This window comes from Malania oleifera, chromosome 8 (genome assembly GCF_029873635.1).
Source record: "Malania oleifera isolate guangnan ecotype guangnan chromosome 8, ASM2987363v1, whole genome shotgun sequence".
In the NCBI taxonomy this organism is placed as follows: domain Eukaryota; kingdom Viridiplantae; phylum Streptophyta; class Magnoliopsida; order Santalales; family Ximeniaceae; genus Malania; species Malania oleifera.
In genome coordinates, this window is record NC_080424.1 from 57,818,914 (window position 1) to 57,835,453 (window position 16,540).

General features: G+C 38.5%; 1 protein-coding gene across 2 annotated transcripts in view; it reads right to left on the minus strand.

Moving 5' to 3' along the window:
- Positions 1-12,861, minus strand: part of LOC131162415 (purine permease 3-like) — a 31,550-nt gene extending 18,689 nt beyond the window's left edge. The window contains exon 1 of one of the 2 annotated variants that reach the window (XM_058118864.1): positions 11,926-12,861. In XM_058118864.1, coding sequence (XP_057974847.1) covers positions 11,926-12,648 — 723 coding nt within the window. In that variant the 5' untranslated portion in view covers positions 12,649-12,861. Of the gene's footprint in view, positions 1-11,880 lie in introns of both variants that reach the window. The other variant, XM_058118863.1, reaches the window with a different exon arrangement.
- Between the last annotated feature and the right edge of the window lie 3,679 nt (positions 12,862-16,540).

Sequence of the window (16,540 nt, forward strand, 5' to 3'; positions counted from 1 at the left end):
TAAATATCAAAGTTCATTAATAAAACTCAAGTAACTTGTTTGATATCAAAATTTGAATTTTGGAAGCTTGTTGAAATTTCTATTTTATTTCATATTGAGAAATCAAGCTTACCTTATTGATTGGATTGAGTGTCGGTCATTGTAAATCAACTGTACTTGTGAATTTGCTAATAAGTTTAATAGTGTTGTTAATTGGAGAGTGTAATTGTAATTAATTCAAAATGAAAAAGGTTATACTAGATTAAAGTTTCCAAAAGATATTTTAAAAGTCCAATTCACCCCCCTCTTGGCAGTGCACCTTACTTCTCAAGCCCAATCTACAAGCCCCTGATTTGAAATCACATAATCTGTGTCGACAGTAACTATTGAATGCTCAGGTCTAACAGTTGACAATTTGGTGCTGAATAAATAACCTCCAGCATACTGCCTGAAACCGTTGACAACTTTGCCCAAGTAATCGATGGTTTGCCTTCAATGTTGCAGAACCCTCTCATGCAATTGTTCCTCGCTTCATGTAGCTTTCTCTAGTACATGTGATCTACTCATAATATGAGCCACGTGTCTAACAATCTCCACCTTGGCAAATATTCACCACCTTGGAAATCTGAAAGCACAACTACTGCTCCTTTGGGGCCTATAAATTTGGGTCTGTCTCACCTCTAGCACTTGGAGACGTTGATCAAGTCCAAGCAATGCTTGAAATTGTTCATTGTGACCAGTTTCATGAGCATATCCACCGCTATCAGACGTATGGACCTTCTCAAGGAGAAGTTCCCATGAAGAAATTAGTTCGCTAACCCTGTGATATCGTACATCAACATGCTTTATCCTCACATGGTACACTTGATTCTTCACCAAGTAAAAGGTACTCTGACTATCACACTGCACCAAAACTCCACCTTACTGGACACCCAGCTTTCTGACCAACCCTGTAAGCCACAACACTTCCTTGGCAACCTTAGCCAGTGCAATGTACTCCGACTTGGTAGTAGATAGCGCCACGAGCAACTGTACCATAAAACCCCAACAAATGGGTCCCCCCACAAAATTAAATACGTACCTTGTGGTAGATTTCCTATCATCTAGGTCTCCTGCATAGTTAGTATCCACATACCCCACCACTGTCGGATCACTATGTTGGGCTATGAACTCTATGTCATACCCGGTCATACCCCTCAAGTACCTAATTGTCCACTTCACAGCACCCCACTATTGTTGACCTAGATTCTAAAAAAACTTGCTCACCATGCTGACAGCATGTGTCAGGTCTAGTCTCGTACACAACATGGCATACATCATACACCCCACTACGCTAGCATAAGCAACCCTTGACATATCCCGAACCTCATCATTCATACTTGGTCATTAGGTAGTAGATAGCCTGAAATGACTCGCTAAAGGTGTGCTCACTGGTTTAGCATTGGCCTTACTAAACCTCTCCAACACCTTCTCCACATAGTTACCTTGAGATGACCATAGTCTCCCTACACCTCTGTCCTTGAAAATTTCCATGGCAAGTATTCTTTTGGTTGCACCCAAGTCTTTCATGTTGAACTCTTTTCCCAACAAAGTCTTCAACCGATTTACCTCAATCATGTCTTTAGCAGCAATCAGCATATCATCTACGTACAGAAGCAGAAAAATAAGAGACCCGTCCACAAGTTCCTTCTCAAAGATGTAGCAATCGTACCACACCTCTTGTAGCCAATTTGAGTTATATAGGCGTTGAACCTCTTGTATCACTACCTTAGAGACTGCTTTAACCTGTACAGTGACTTGTTCAGCCTGCAGATTAAATGCTCATGTCCAAGTTGGCTGAACCCTTTCGGTTGTGTCATGTAAGTCAGCCCCTTTAGGTCACCATGGAGGAACATCATTTCTACGTCCATCTACTCAAGATGCAAATCATGTTACGCCACCAGCCCTAACACTATCCTGGTAGAAGTGTGCCTGACCACAAGAGAGAAGATTCCATCTTAATCTACTCCTTTCCTCTACGAGTAACCCTTCGCTACCAAGTGAGACTTGTACTTCTCTTTTTCCTTTTTTGAAACTGTTTCCTTTTTCCTATATACCCACTTGCATCCTATTGCCTGCTTCCCAGCTAGAAGCTCCACCAAGTTCCACATTTTTTTTCTTATGCAATGACTCTATCTCCTCCACCATGACGCCTATCCAGCTACCTTTCTCCTAGCTATGCATCGCCTCCTATGCATAAGACACTAGATCATCAAATTCGTACCTTGGGGATGTCCTGACGACACGTCTAGGTCTGTCTCCAACTATGCTTCGACACGGCTTCTAGTTATCTAAGCTAGAACTCCTTGTGTCATATCCACCTTGAGGTTCTGAATCCACCTGTACCACTGGCTAATCTTTTAGGCTAGGACTCCCTACTAGTCTGCTTTAAGTCTCTAATCCATCTGGATCACACATTCATTGTTGCTGCGATTTTCTCGTATGTATTTCTCTGTTTCTCCCTGAGTACGTCGTAACATGACTTTCTCAACAAAAATCATGTCCCTACTGATCACCACCTTATTTGCCACTATATCCCACACCTTGAACCCTTTCACACCTTTGTGATATCCCAAAAAGATGCACCGTCTAGACTTTGCATCAAGCTTAGATCTCTCCTCACCCAAAATGAGCGTATAGGCCGGACACCCAAATTCTCTAAGTTTAGAGTAGTCTACCTTTTCACTGGTCCACACCTCCTCAGCAACTTTCCCATTCTTTGATGCCCTAGGTGATCTGTTTACCAAGAAACATACCATATTAATCACCTTGGCCCAGAAATTCATAGCGAACCTAGCCTATAGCCTGAGGCACCAAGCTCTTTTATCCAGGGTCCGATTCATCCTCTTCTTCACACTATTTTATTATGGTGTCCGACGCATATAAAATGCCTCCTTATGCCTTGCCGCTCGCAGAACTCTCTGAATTCCTAATTTGTGTACTTAGTCCTACTGTCTATCCTAAGGAATTTGATCTTTCTCCCGGTCTAGTTCTCCACTTCAGCTTTCCACACTTTGAACTTGAAAAATGTTTTGGACTTGTGATTCATGAAGTAAACAAAGAAATTTCGTGAGTAGTCATCGATAAAACTCATGAAATGCACATATCCCCCTCGTGATGCCACTCTCACTGGTCCCCAAACATTTGAATGAATGTAATCTAGTACCCCCTCCATGTTGTGTGTGGGCATTATGAACTGAACCCAATTCTACTTCCCAAGTATGCAGCACTTGCAAAACTCCAGCTTGCATCATTTTACCCCCTTCAAAGGATATCTTTTGTGATGTTCCTACATCCCACACTCTCCTATATCCCCTAGACACAATGCCACAGAAGAGTACTATCAGACTCAAACTCTACGAATGCAGCTCCACCTACAATCATGGTATTTAGTAGTGTGTAAATTTTACTCGACACTCTCTTCCCTTTCATCACGGTCGTAACTCCCATTCTCACCATCATTACCCCACCTTCGAACTTGCAACTAAACCCGTTAAAAGCCAAGGTGCCTAATGAAATTAGATTCTTCCTCAACTCTAGTATGTGACTCACATAACACGACATCCGCATTACACCATTATACATCCTGCTTCAAATATTCCCTATCTCGATCACTTTACACGTAGCATCGTTCCCCATTAGAACGGAACTAGAACTAACTAGTCTATATGTAGTGAACCAGTCCTTATTTGGTGTTATATGATATGGACATGCAAAGTTCAAAATCCAAGAATCCACGAACTCATCCGACCGCGATAAAACTGCGAGCATATTAGCATCACTGCTCCCAAAATCTCCTTCTTTAGCTACAATCGTCATTGTTGATGAACCTTCTTTGTTTTCAGCACCACTTTTCCTTCTTTTTGGGCACTCGAGTTTTATATGCCCTCTCTTTTCACACTTAAAACATCACACATCATTCTTCTTCTTGGACTTGGACCGAGCCCTATAGCCGCTCAATCCACCACAGAAATCGCTCCTCTTACAATCCTTATTTCCCTTTTCCATGATCCCTTCAGTGCGTGAACCCTCATTGTTGGCATTCTTCTGTTGGTGGAACCCCAACAAAGCACTCGTGATATCCTCCAACTCCAAAGTTTCTTTTCCCCAAGTTAGAGTGGTAACCGGGTTTTCGAATGTCGAAGACTTTGGTAGGGGATTTAGTAGCATCAATGCCTTATTTTCCTCCTTGAACTTCACATCGACATGCTTCGGATAGCTAACGATCTAATCAAAAGTGTTGATGTGTTAAGAAAGATCCAAACCCTCTGCCATCTTAAGCCAGATCCCCAACAGATGAATGGGAAGTGGGAGGGTGAAAGAGAATAAATAGAACACAGGGTAGGTGGAGAGGGGGCACGAGGGGAACCTAGGGGGAGGGCGACTAAGGAATGTGCATGGCAAAACCAACTAGTCAATATGTGCATCTCAAAACCAACATTTAGAAAGTCGATTTTGGATTTTTTATTTATTTATTTATTTATTGTGGAGTGATCTTGGGAAGGAGCACCATGGCACTTGTTTAGAATTGAGTTTTGGAAAGTTGATTCTGTTGTTTTTTTGTAATTTATTTTTGGGACCTCAGGAAGGAGCGGCATGGCAAGCTTGTTCAAAATCGACTTTTGGAAAGTCGGTTCTATTGCTTTTTATTTTTAATACTCAACCTATTGGGTTATTTCCTTCCATGTGACGGAAAGCCCAAGTGGGCTTTATTAAATGCCCAAAGCCCAGCCCTTTAGTGTGATAACCTAAAGGAAGTTATAAAAAGAGAGGGAAGAAGGGAGGAGTCGTCACTTCTCAAAAGAAAGAGAGAAAAACGTGATTTTTCTCATGCTGCCCAGATTTCATCAAGACTCCGATCCTACTTCGTTCATGGTCCAATCAAGATAAAATTTGAAGGAGAGATTCATGACTCAAGGAGCTATAATTTGAATGGTGGAGATCAGATTTTGAGCTCGGGAGTTCGGATTTGTGCCAATGAACAGTAATCGCAATTTTGGTATATTCTCTCCAATTCTCTTTGTATTTGTCAAGATTGATGATATCTTGATGAGATATATTTTTAGCCTCTAATTATGATTAAAGAAGACTTTGTGTACCTATTATTTGGTTGATAGTAGAAATTTCAACTGGACTAGGTCTTGCGATTTTTCTTCCTCACACTGGGGAAGTTTTCCACGTAAAAAATTGCTTGTGTTCTTGTGGCTTAGTGTGATTGATCATTTTTCCTATTATTTTCAACACATATAAAAGTAAATATACACTATATTTGCTTGCATATAGAGAGATAAATTATTCCATTGTGGTTTTTTGTTGATATCTCTCCCAACAAAGTGGTATCAGAGCAACGTTGACAGATTGCCAAGTTGTTAGTTTAAGTTATAGAAGCAAATATGAGTAAAATTATTAATCTCAATGGTTCAAATTATCACATATGGAAAGGAAAAATGGAGTATCTTCTTTATATGAAAGATTATTAACTACCAATGTTCAGTGCCGAAAAACTAGAAAAATGGTCTGATGTGGAATGGACTTTGTTACATCAACATGTTTGTGGGTATATCAGGCAGTGGATAGATGATAATGTTTTGAACCATATTAGTGGAGAGACAAATGCACGTTCTCTATGGAGTAAGCTTGAACAACTATATGCTAGAAATACTGGAAATAATAAGTTGTTTCTAATTAATCAAATGATGCCTTTGAGGTACCAGTACGGGACTCCTTCATCTGATCATTTGAACACATTCCAAGGAATTATTAATCAGCTGGCTGGAATGAGTATTAAGTTTGATGATGAGATACAAGGGTTATGGTTACTTGGTTCATTACCGAACTCGTGGAAAAACATAGGGATCCTTTTCACAGTTAGAGATCTTGGCTATAGAAAAAAAGGGGGAGAAGTAAGAGCAGAGGTTCGAAGAACAGAGATAACAGCAAAAGTAAGTCCAACAAGTTTTCAAATGTTGAGTGTCATCATTACGGGAAAAAGGGACACAGCAAGAAATGTTGTAGGAAATTGAAGGAAGAAAACAAGAATGGGAAAGGAGAGGGAAAGAAGAATAGAGATGACAAATATGGTGATGATAGAGTTGCTACCACCAATACTCCTGTAGAATTCCTCATTGTTTATGATGATGAGATGATAAATGTTGCATACCATAAGACCAGTTGGGTGATTGACAGTGGTGCCTCCATTCTTGCTACATCTCATAAGGATCCTTTTACATCCTATAGATCCTGTGACTTTGGAACTGTAAAGATGGGCAATGATGGCTTGGTTAAAGTCATTGGAATTGGGGATGTGTATCTAAAGACAAATAATGGCATAAGTTTAGTTCTTAGAGATGTGAAGCATATTCCTGACATTTGTTTGAATTTAGTTTCTGTAGGTGAACTTGATGACGAAGAGTACTGCGGCACTTTCAGTGATGGCCAATGGAAGCTCACCAGGGGTGCTATGGTTGTGGCTCGAGGCATGAAGCAATCTACATTGTACGTTCTACAAGCAAAGATCTCCATCGACATTGTTAATATGATGGAGGATAATGGTACAACAGAGTTATGGCACAAGAGACTGGCTCACATGAGTGAGAAATGATTAGCTCTATAGGGGAAGAAAAGTCTACTATGTGGACTGAAAATTACACTTCTGAAAAGGTGTACTCATTGTTTGTCAAGGAAGTAGAGCGGAGTTTCCTTTAATAATTCCCCTCATTTGAGAAAGTCAGAGATAATGGATTTGGTACATTCAGATGTGTGTGACCCTATGAAGACAAGAACACTTGGTAGCTTCAGATACTTTGTGACCTTTATAGATGATCATTCAAGGAAGCTGTGGGTATATACCTTGAATTTGAAAGACACCTCTGAAAAATCCTCAGTTGAATGGCATAGCAGAAAGGATGAATAGAACACTGGTTGAGAGAGTGGGATGTTTGCTTTCACAAGCCCAGTTTCCAAAATCCTTTTGAGGGGAGGCATTGAGCACTGTTGCTCATGTGTTGAATCCTACACCCTGTGTTCCTTTACAGTTTGATGTGTCAGACGGAGTTTGGATAGGTAAGGATGTTTCCTATAATCACCTGCGTTTTTTTGGGTGCAAAGTATTTGTGCATATTCCAAAAGATGAAAGGTCCAAACTCTATAAGAAAATGCGATAGTGTATATTCCTTGGCTACGATCAAGATGAGTTTAGATACAAGCTTTATAATCCAATTGAGAAGAAAATTGTGAGAAGCGAAGATATCGTGTTTGTAGAAGATCAGACGATTTAGGATATTGAGAAGGTAGAGAAATCTATGTCTCAGCTGGGTGACAGTTTGATTGATGTGGATCTAGTTCCTTTGAAAAATTTTCCTTCTTAGGTTGAGAATGATGTTCAGGATGACCACTAGGGTAGAGGTGATGTGGATGTTCCCTTACTGGTTCAGGGAGATCTTGAGACTAATGAGCAATTGACAGTGTCAAAGATTCCACCAAAGATTCCATCCAGGAGTTTTCCTAGGGACCAACATCCTTCCACTCGATAGTAGAACAATATGTGTTATTAACTGATGGGGGAGAGCCTCAGTGTTTTGCAAAAGCCATGGAAGATGAACACAAGATAGAGTGGGTTGAGGCCATGCAAGATGAGATGCAATCATTGCATGATAACCACACCTTTGAGTTAGTGAAGCTACCCAAAGGAAAAAGAGCTTTGGAGAACAATTGGATTTACAAGAAGAAGCCAAATGAGCTCTCTTCACTGCCACAGTACAAATCTAGATTGGTTGTAAAAGGGTTCGGTCAGAGAAAATGTATTGAATTTGATGAGATTTTCTCTCCAATTGTAAAGATGTCATTAATCCGTATAGTACTCGGCTTAGCAGCTAGTCTTGACTTGGAACTTGAGCAGATGGATGTGAAAACTACCTTCCTTCATCGTGATTTGGAGGAAGAGATTTATATGAAGCAGCCAAAGTGTTTCAGAGTGAAAGGGAAAAAGGATTATGTGTGCAAGCAGAAGAAAAGCCTATATGGTTTGAAACAAGCACCAAGACAGTGGTACAAGAAGTTTGAGTCGGTTATAAGGGAGCAAGGCTACAAGAAGATAACTTCATATCACTGTGTATTTGTTTAGAAATTTTTCGATGGTGATTTTTTTTTTTCTTACTGCTTTATGTGGATGACATGTTGATTATTGGTAGGAATGCTTCAAGGATTGACCAATTGAAGAAGTAATTAAGAAAGTCATTTTCTATGAAGGATTTGCGGCCAGCAAAGAAAATTCTTGGTATAAAAATCAGTCATGATAGGAGTGCCAAGAAGTTATTTTTGTCACAAGAGGAGTACATTGAGAAAGTGCTTTAGAGGTTCAATATGAACAACACTAAAGTGGTTAGCTCTCCTCTTGCTACCCACTTCAGATTGAGTGCAAAGGAATATCCTTCTATAGATAAGGAAAAGGAAGACATGGAAAGAGTTCCTTACGCCTCAGCAATAGGAAATTTAATGTATGCAATGGTTTGCACAATACCAGATATAGCCTATGTAGTTGGTGTAGTTAGTTGATTCTCGTCAAATCTGGGAAGAGAGCACTGGAATGCAGTGAAGTGGATCATGAGGTATCTTCAAGACACTTCCATTTTAAGACTTGGTTTAAGAAACGGACAACCATTATTAGTTGGCTACATAGATGCAGATATGGCAGGGGATGTGGATACTTGTAAGTCCACTTCGGGTTATTCGATCACTTTTGTAGGTGGAGCTGTAGCTTGACAATCGAGACTTCAAAAGTGTATTGCCCTTTTTGCGACAGAGGTAGAGTTCATTGCAGCAACGAAAGCGACTAAAGAGTTGCTATGGGCAAAGAAGTTCTTGAGAGAACTTGGTTTGAAGCAGCAGAGGTATGTGTTGTTTTTTGATAGCCAGAGTGCTATTAATCTTACTAAGAATTCTAGTTTCCATACAAGATCGAAACACATTAATGTACGATACTGTTGGGTCAGAGGTGCATTATACAATAAGTTACTGGAACTTGAGAAGGGTCACACTAAAGATAATGGTTTTGATATGTTGAAAAAGACACTACCAATGGACAAGTTTGAAGTTTGTTGTTCGATCGCCAGGATGGCAATTCCCTCCATACGGTCGGAAAGGGGGAGATTTGTTGGGTTATTTCCTTCCATGTGGAGGAAAGCCCAGGTGGGCTTTATTAAAAGCCCAAGTGGGTTTTATTAAAAGCCCAAAGCTCAATCCTTTAGTGTGATAACTTAAAGGAAGTTATAAAAAAAAAAAAAAAAAAAGGAGAGGGGAGGAGCCGTGACTTCTCAAAAGAAAAAGAGAAAAACATGATTTTTCTCATGTTGCCTAGATTTCATCAAGACTCCGATACCGCTTTATATGTGGTTCGATCGAGCTGAAATTTGGAGGAGAGATTCATGACTCAAAGAGCTACAATTTGAATGGTGGAGATCAGATTTTGAGCTCAGGAGTTGGGATTTGTGCCAATGAACAGTAACCGCGATTTTGATATATTCTCTCCAATTCTCTTTATATTTGTCAAGATTGATGATATCTTGATGAGATCTATTTTTAGCCTCTAATTGCGATCAGAGAAGACTTTGTGTGCCCATTATGTGGTTGATAGTGAAGATTTCAACTGGATTAGGTCCTGCGATTTTTCTTCCTCACACTGGGGAAGTTTTCCACGTAAAAAATTTTTTGTGTTCTTGTGGCTTGGTGTGATCAATCATTTTTCCTATTATTTTTAGTACGTATAAAAGTAAAGATACACTATATTGCTTGCATATAAGGAGATAAATTATTCCGCCGTGGTTGTTTGTTGATATCTCTCCCAATATAACAGACTTTCTAAAATTCGATTGACTTCAAAATCATAAATATAGGCTCACCTACCATATATTTGTGTTTTTTTTTTCTTGATATTTTCATTAAAAAAAAAAAAAAAAACACACCCCTAGAGGGACATAGGTAGATAGGAAAGAGAGTGATGCCCAAAGACTTTGGGGAGAGGGGAAAATAACAGCGAGAGAGTAGACAAAATCATTAGGGAACTGGGCTTGTCTCCAGTGTTTTGTAAGAGCACAAATGGTTTCCATCTACTAGTCAACCATCTACCTATCAAACTCATCACGAATTTTTTGCCGGCCAGTTGAGTGTCTGCCGGTGATAATCGCACAGAGTTATGCTAACTACGTCAATTGTACATGGCATGCTTAAAGTAATTGTGGGTGGAATTTTATTAATTATTTAATTAATTATGATACCTTTTATACAAAAGTAAATTAAAACACTGATTTTTAAAAATTGAACATGCAATAAAATATTAATAACTTTTCTTCAAAGAAAGGACTATAGCTAATTAATTATTAATAGTGCAACAATAATTAAGCATGTGCTCACAATATATGTGAAAATAATATTTTTCTTTTGGTTAATTGAAATTTTACCCTGGGTAAGAGATGCTGACTTTAACCCTTATTATATCTACGATTTCATACATGAAAATTTACTACTAAGCTAAAATATTAATAATGTATAAAATGTATATTAAGTAAGTTAATTAAAATACTAGAATTATATATATAATAAGCTAAGCAATCTTAAATTAAGACTTGAAGCTGAATGTTTCACTCTACATTTTTCTTTTTATAAATTGAATTCATCCTATGTAAACTAATTTTAGTTTAAACCTCCAACTTTAAATAATTTACTTGAATTTTTTCGGCGATCACTTTGAATAGAAAAGAAATGAAAAAAATATTACAAATGTTGCAAACTTTAAATCTTTTAATTGAAAAATTAAACTCAAAACAATTTTAATATTTTTTCAATTTTGTACAGCAAATTAATTACTCAATAGAGCATAAGACTCGTCAATTATAGTAGACTTATAATTATGCAAAATAAAAATAATTGATTCTTTTTGGCAATTAAATTGAATTAGACCATAAAAATTTTGATTAGATCTAGTTTAGTGCGAAAGATTGTTTGAACAATTTGCAGAGTCGAATTGAATTAGTTTTGGTTGGCTCTAATTAATTTATTTTTAAGAACTTAAAACTAAACCAAACTATTTTTCTATTGTTAGTCAAGGCATAAATAACTTAATTTTACCTTCTTATACAGTGATATTAATTGTTAATAATATTCATTAAAATAATAAAATAAAATAAAATAAAGTACAAAACTATAGTAATAAAAAAACTAGCAAGTTTAGGGGGAAATGATCATGTATAAATTCAGAGAAAGTAGGACTCATTTGGTTTGGCAGAATAACTATTCCTTGAAATAAGATTAACTATTACTTGTTTTCTTCAATATATAATAAGAAATGAACAAATATTAATTGCTAAAATTTAAAAAAAAAAAAAAGTTATTATTTCTCTATTCTTTATTATATATTCATAAAAAGTTTCTTACATTATTTTTTTTAAATTAATATATTTTTTATTTAATTAATTTATTAAAGTTAATATATTTTTAGAAATATGTGCATATTCAATGAACCAAATGTTGTCTAAAGAATATTTTTATGCAAGATTTGGAACACACAAATCACTTAATATGTTGGCCAACAAATTAATATGAGACCCATTGTTAAGTATATTAAGATTTACAGACTTTTCAAATCTTATGAGGATAATTTCTTTAGAAATTTTTTGTTATGAATCTAGTTATGTCATTTCACACTATTAGGAAAATATTTTCACAGCCAAAGATGAGTGGAAGAAAAAATAATAATCAGAAGAACAGAAAGGAATGTTTTTGTCTGATTTGACTAATTTGCAGCTTGATCTATGCTTGATTAATCAGTCAACTTATAATACTAAAACCTATCAGCTTATTTTATAGTACCTTTGATTGCCATGTGTTTCCATGGAGAGAGAGAGAGAGAGAGACCTGAAAATCATGGTTGACCAGCATGCCTATGGTGCAGAAGAGAGTAGCAAAGAAAGCGATCACCATCTGCATCTCCAGCACCAGTGAATAGGTAATGGCCTGCCGTGCCTTCTTGTACGTTAATTCCATCGCGGGCAAAACCAATCCATAGAGCGCTGCCGCCGCCAGCGTCATAAAGAACCCCAAATAATACTCCTTGTTCGACTCGTTCTTAGGACGGTCGCCGCTCGCATGGATCCCCAAAACAGCAGCTCCGATCGTCAGCAAAACGACGGCGTTTATCGAATACGAGGTGAACCGTTGCCTCACCAGAAGGAAGGCGAACCCGGCCGTGAAGGCCAGCTGGGTGGCTATGATCAGCGATGAGGTGGACACCGGAAGACGCGCCATGCCATACGCATACAGGTAGTCATCGAGGCCGGTGAGGACGCCGAGGACGGCGGAGGCAACGAATAAGCGAGGTTTCATGAGAAAGAACCCGGCGGAGGAGCCGTCAGCTGCACGGCGGCGCTGCAAGAAGACGACGGCGAGGGCGGGAAGGATGATGGGCCAGCCGGCAGTTTCGAGCCAGCTGGAGAGCCATATGCGCTTGCCGCCGCGGAGGAAGTAGAGCCGCATTATTAGGGGACCGCCGCAGTTGCCGAGCCCCAGCATGGCGCAGCTTAGCAGCAGGAGAGGTTTCTTTGCAGCGGTGCGCCCATTTGGGGTCTCCATGATCTCCATGATCTTAGGGAACCGACTTGGGCTGCGGGCGATCTTCTAGCTTGTTCTTAATTTGTGTCACAGCGGCTGGGTAGAACAACACAAAGCGAAGCTTCTGAGTTTAAATACATAAGCAAGCGCGACAGAAGTACTATGGGTGAAAGGAGAGGTTGACTAGTGAACTTATTTAGGCATTTTCATAATTGACGCCATACACTTTTAAGTGCGGTTCCCAATGGTTTTCAACCCATCTCGTTTTTGTCTAACAATATGGACCATTGGAGGATATATTTTACATCATGAAGTTAATCTTAGTATAATTTTATATTTTATTTTATTTAAGTTTATATAAATTTAAATTTAACGTCAAAATATTTTTAAATTCCAATTATGAGCTAGATCTGTTTATTTTAATTTTTTTTAGACTCCCATCCTTGTTCATGTATTTAAGTTACTTATATTATTTTAATTATGAGCTAGATCTGGCTGGCCCACCACCAGGCTAAATCAAACCTCATATCTGCAAGCCCGATTTGCATACCCAGCCTCGTATAGACTCCAAGTGGGGTACACAACCCTTTCGTGACTAAATTGACTTTACCAACACTTTTATCCAGAACAGTGTGGTTGCACTATCTCAAATACTAGCTACAGTACCGTGCTCTCATCACATCTGGTCCTTAGGGTTCTTAAATCATATAATGCAATTTAAGTAATAAAATTGTAATAAAATTCTCATTTTCATGATTCTGTATAAAACTTGCCATATACACATTTTCATATAAAACCTTTCATATCGGAACCCGGCATTTAGCCGCCATATCTAACTTGGCATTCAGCCATCATATCAAACTCGGCACGTAGCTGTCATATCAAACCCGACATTTAGCTATCATATCAAACTCGACACTCAGCCGTCATTTCAAACCCAACATTCAACTGTCATATCCCATTTCACAAATTCCACAACATTTCTAGGATTTCCATCAAATAGTCCAAATTCCATTTTCACGATATAATACCACAAAATACTCAAATTCAATTATGCAGTAAAATATGAATAACCTCATGTCACACAATTTTTAAACTAATAATCCATAATATACCAAACTTCCTGGGAAAATATATTTTCAATGAAAACAAGGTTTGATCACCTCCACGATTTTGTTTAACCAAAACTATATTTTTAGGAAACAAAAATGATCAACCAACACATTTTAGGTTTTTTTTCCCAAATACGTATAATAATCCAAAACATCCATATCATTTGCTTGAATCAACCAGAAAATCATATATAACATATACGAGTTCATATACTTGAATTTAATCGGTTCAAATTTAAGAAAAAGTTGACACAATTTATTCCCCTTATATGTTCCTGAAAAACCGCCTAAAATGATCAGAAACGAACCCTAACTTTCAAGATCCTACAGAGGGAAAACAATCAAGCAAGCCGAGCAAGAACTAGGAGAGTGATTAGAGGGACTTGCTGAAGCCTCGGGAAGCCATAGGAGAAAGAAAAAGAGAGAGACACGAGCCCTAATTTTTGAGAGAGGGAGAGAGAGATATGAGATGAAATGAAAGAAAAACATATGATTCTAACTTGTAAGCTTCTGCCCTGCAGAAAACCATCGATGGTTTTTCTGCGCTTTACAAAACCGTTGATGGTTTGGCTAATAACTGCTCTCGGTAGTTTTTACCGTCGATGGTTTTCTGAGATTCCTAAAAACCGTCGACGATTTTGGTCCTACCAAACCTATTTTCTCTCTTTTTCTTTTCTTTCTCTTTTATTTTATTTATTTCTTTTCTTTTCTTGGTTCGGTTTCCTACGTCCTCCCCCCTTATAAAAATTTCGTCCTCGAAATTTGCTAACAAAACCAATCACATCCTTTGACATGCTTCTTAACTAATAACCTAATTATTACCGAGCCTCACTTGTGATGGCGGAGTACCGTGGTTACAATATCGGTATTTGGGGGATTACAAATAACGAAATAAACCTTCCCCTAAAACCATGCATAACACAATATCACAACCCGTAAACTTACACAATCAAGTATAAGCATACAACCTGCCCAAAACACAATTATATTCAAAATTAACCACCTACCTGACCTGTTACCCTTACCTGTGTTAACATGGTCTAAAACACATGATATCACTGAAATTTTTCAAAAATTGTATCCATTTTGTGCTTGAAGTGTGACATGCAGTGTTTTCCTACCCCCTACCCCCAACTTAAAACTTCATAGTCATCACTGAAGTGTGGAAAGAAAGAACCTGGAGAAATAGTGAGGGAAACACGACATGGTGCAATGAAGATCATTCAGTGTACCTACATATAAGAACAGAAAATCTAGAAATGGCAAGCATGCAATAATACACTGTAGCACAAAAGAAATGTAGATCAAAACACCATGTATATTCATTGCATGACAAAGGCAGTACAAAGTAGTAAGAATATTAGAGCACAAGTATAGCCTTACCAAAAGCATGGTGAAATGGAAGAAAAGAAATACAAGGAAAATAAAATAAAAGAAAAACAACATAAATGTGCCGCTGAAGCACGGTACATAGTAGAGCAATCCATTAAGTCATCTCAATCCTCCTTTGCCTTTGAATCTATATCAGAAATGTGAAATGGGTTATTAGGAGAACAACCAGGACCATCATAGTTCGCCACAGTTGCTATAATTAGGCCCAAGGTGGAGGAAGGCACACTAGCAGGCATTGGTGGGACTATAGGGGGCACCCGTGAAGACGATTCTCCCCCCTGACGTACTTGGTGCCATCGACGCTGAGCAGGAGTATATGAGGACTGGCCTTGCTTTGCATTTGTCTTGGTTCCTGATCATAGCTCCATCTATAGTAGATAAAAAGGACGACGAAAGACCAAGGTGCTAAGTAAGCCAAAGGGGAAACCCTAGATTGCCGAACGGAGCTCTGAATAATTAGGAGATTACTATAACTGAGTCTAGTGGTCGGAGAGTGAGCAAAGGCTCAAGGATGGTGCCTGGTGTTTGGACGACGAAGTGGAAGGGAGGGGTGATGAGGATCGACCAAGAAATGACAATGGCAGGAGTTGAAGAGTCGTGGATGAACAAGTGTTTAAATGACCATTTGACAAACAAGACCAAATCTCATGTGTTGGTCGCACTAGGTCGTACCCCTCGACTTTAATAGGAACATTGACTCCCCGACCACATCGCATGCCATCGTAGTGCTGATCACAAACATCGTTGATTCTCTCGGTATTTTATAAGATCAGAAGAGTTCAAGGGCCAAACCAAGTTGCGCCAATGGAGTGGCGGTCGTACCTAAGTCGAATTTCTAAGCTCTTCAGGAAATCATAAAATCTGCATACCCTCAGTTATCCTATGCATCACTCGCAAGATTCTAAACTCTATGTACTCTACTATGTACAATCTAAAGACTTAAAAGAAAAGAAAATAAAAACATTCAGGTTGCCTCTTGGAAGTGCTAAGTTTACGGTCTTCATCCAGATGCACTTAAGGCTCATTATCGAACTCGGCCAAGTTCGAAGCTAAAATTGTCCTCCCCCATTTCCTTCTCATCCCCCATTTTGCAGACCCCCAACTTGAACTCTAAACTGGAGGCCGAATCATGAATTGCAAGAATTTGCTCGTAGGGATACTCCAGGTCAAATGTAGAAGGCCTCTTAGGTTGAAGTGTTTCTTCCAACGAATCCCTCCATAAAATTGAAGGATAAACTTCCTTAATATATTTATCATTCATGTCACCACCCACAACGTGAACAACTTGAGGTAAATATTGCGATGCATGAAATACATTCAACTCGAGTTGTATATGGCCAAATGATATCTCCAAAATTCTTGTTCTACATTGTATGCAGGCGTTAGTGCATGCAGGCGTTTGCCATGGCTAAGAATGG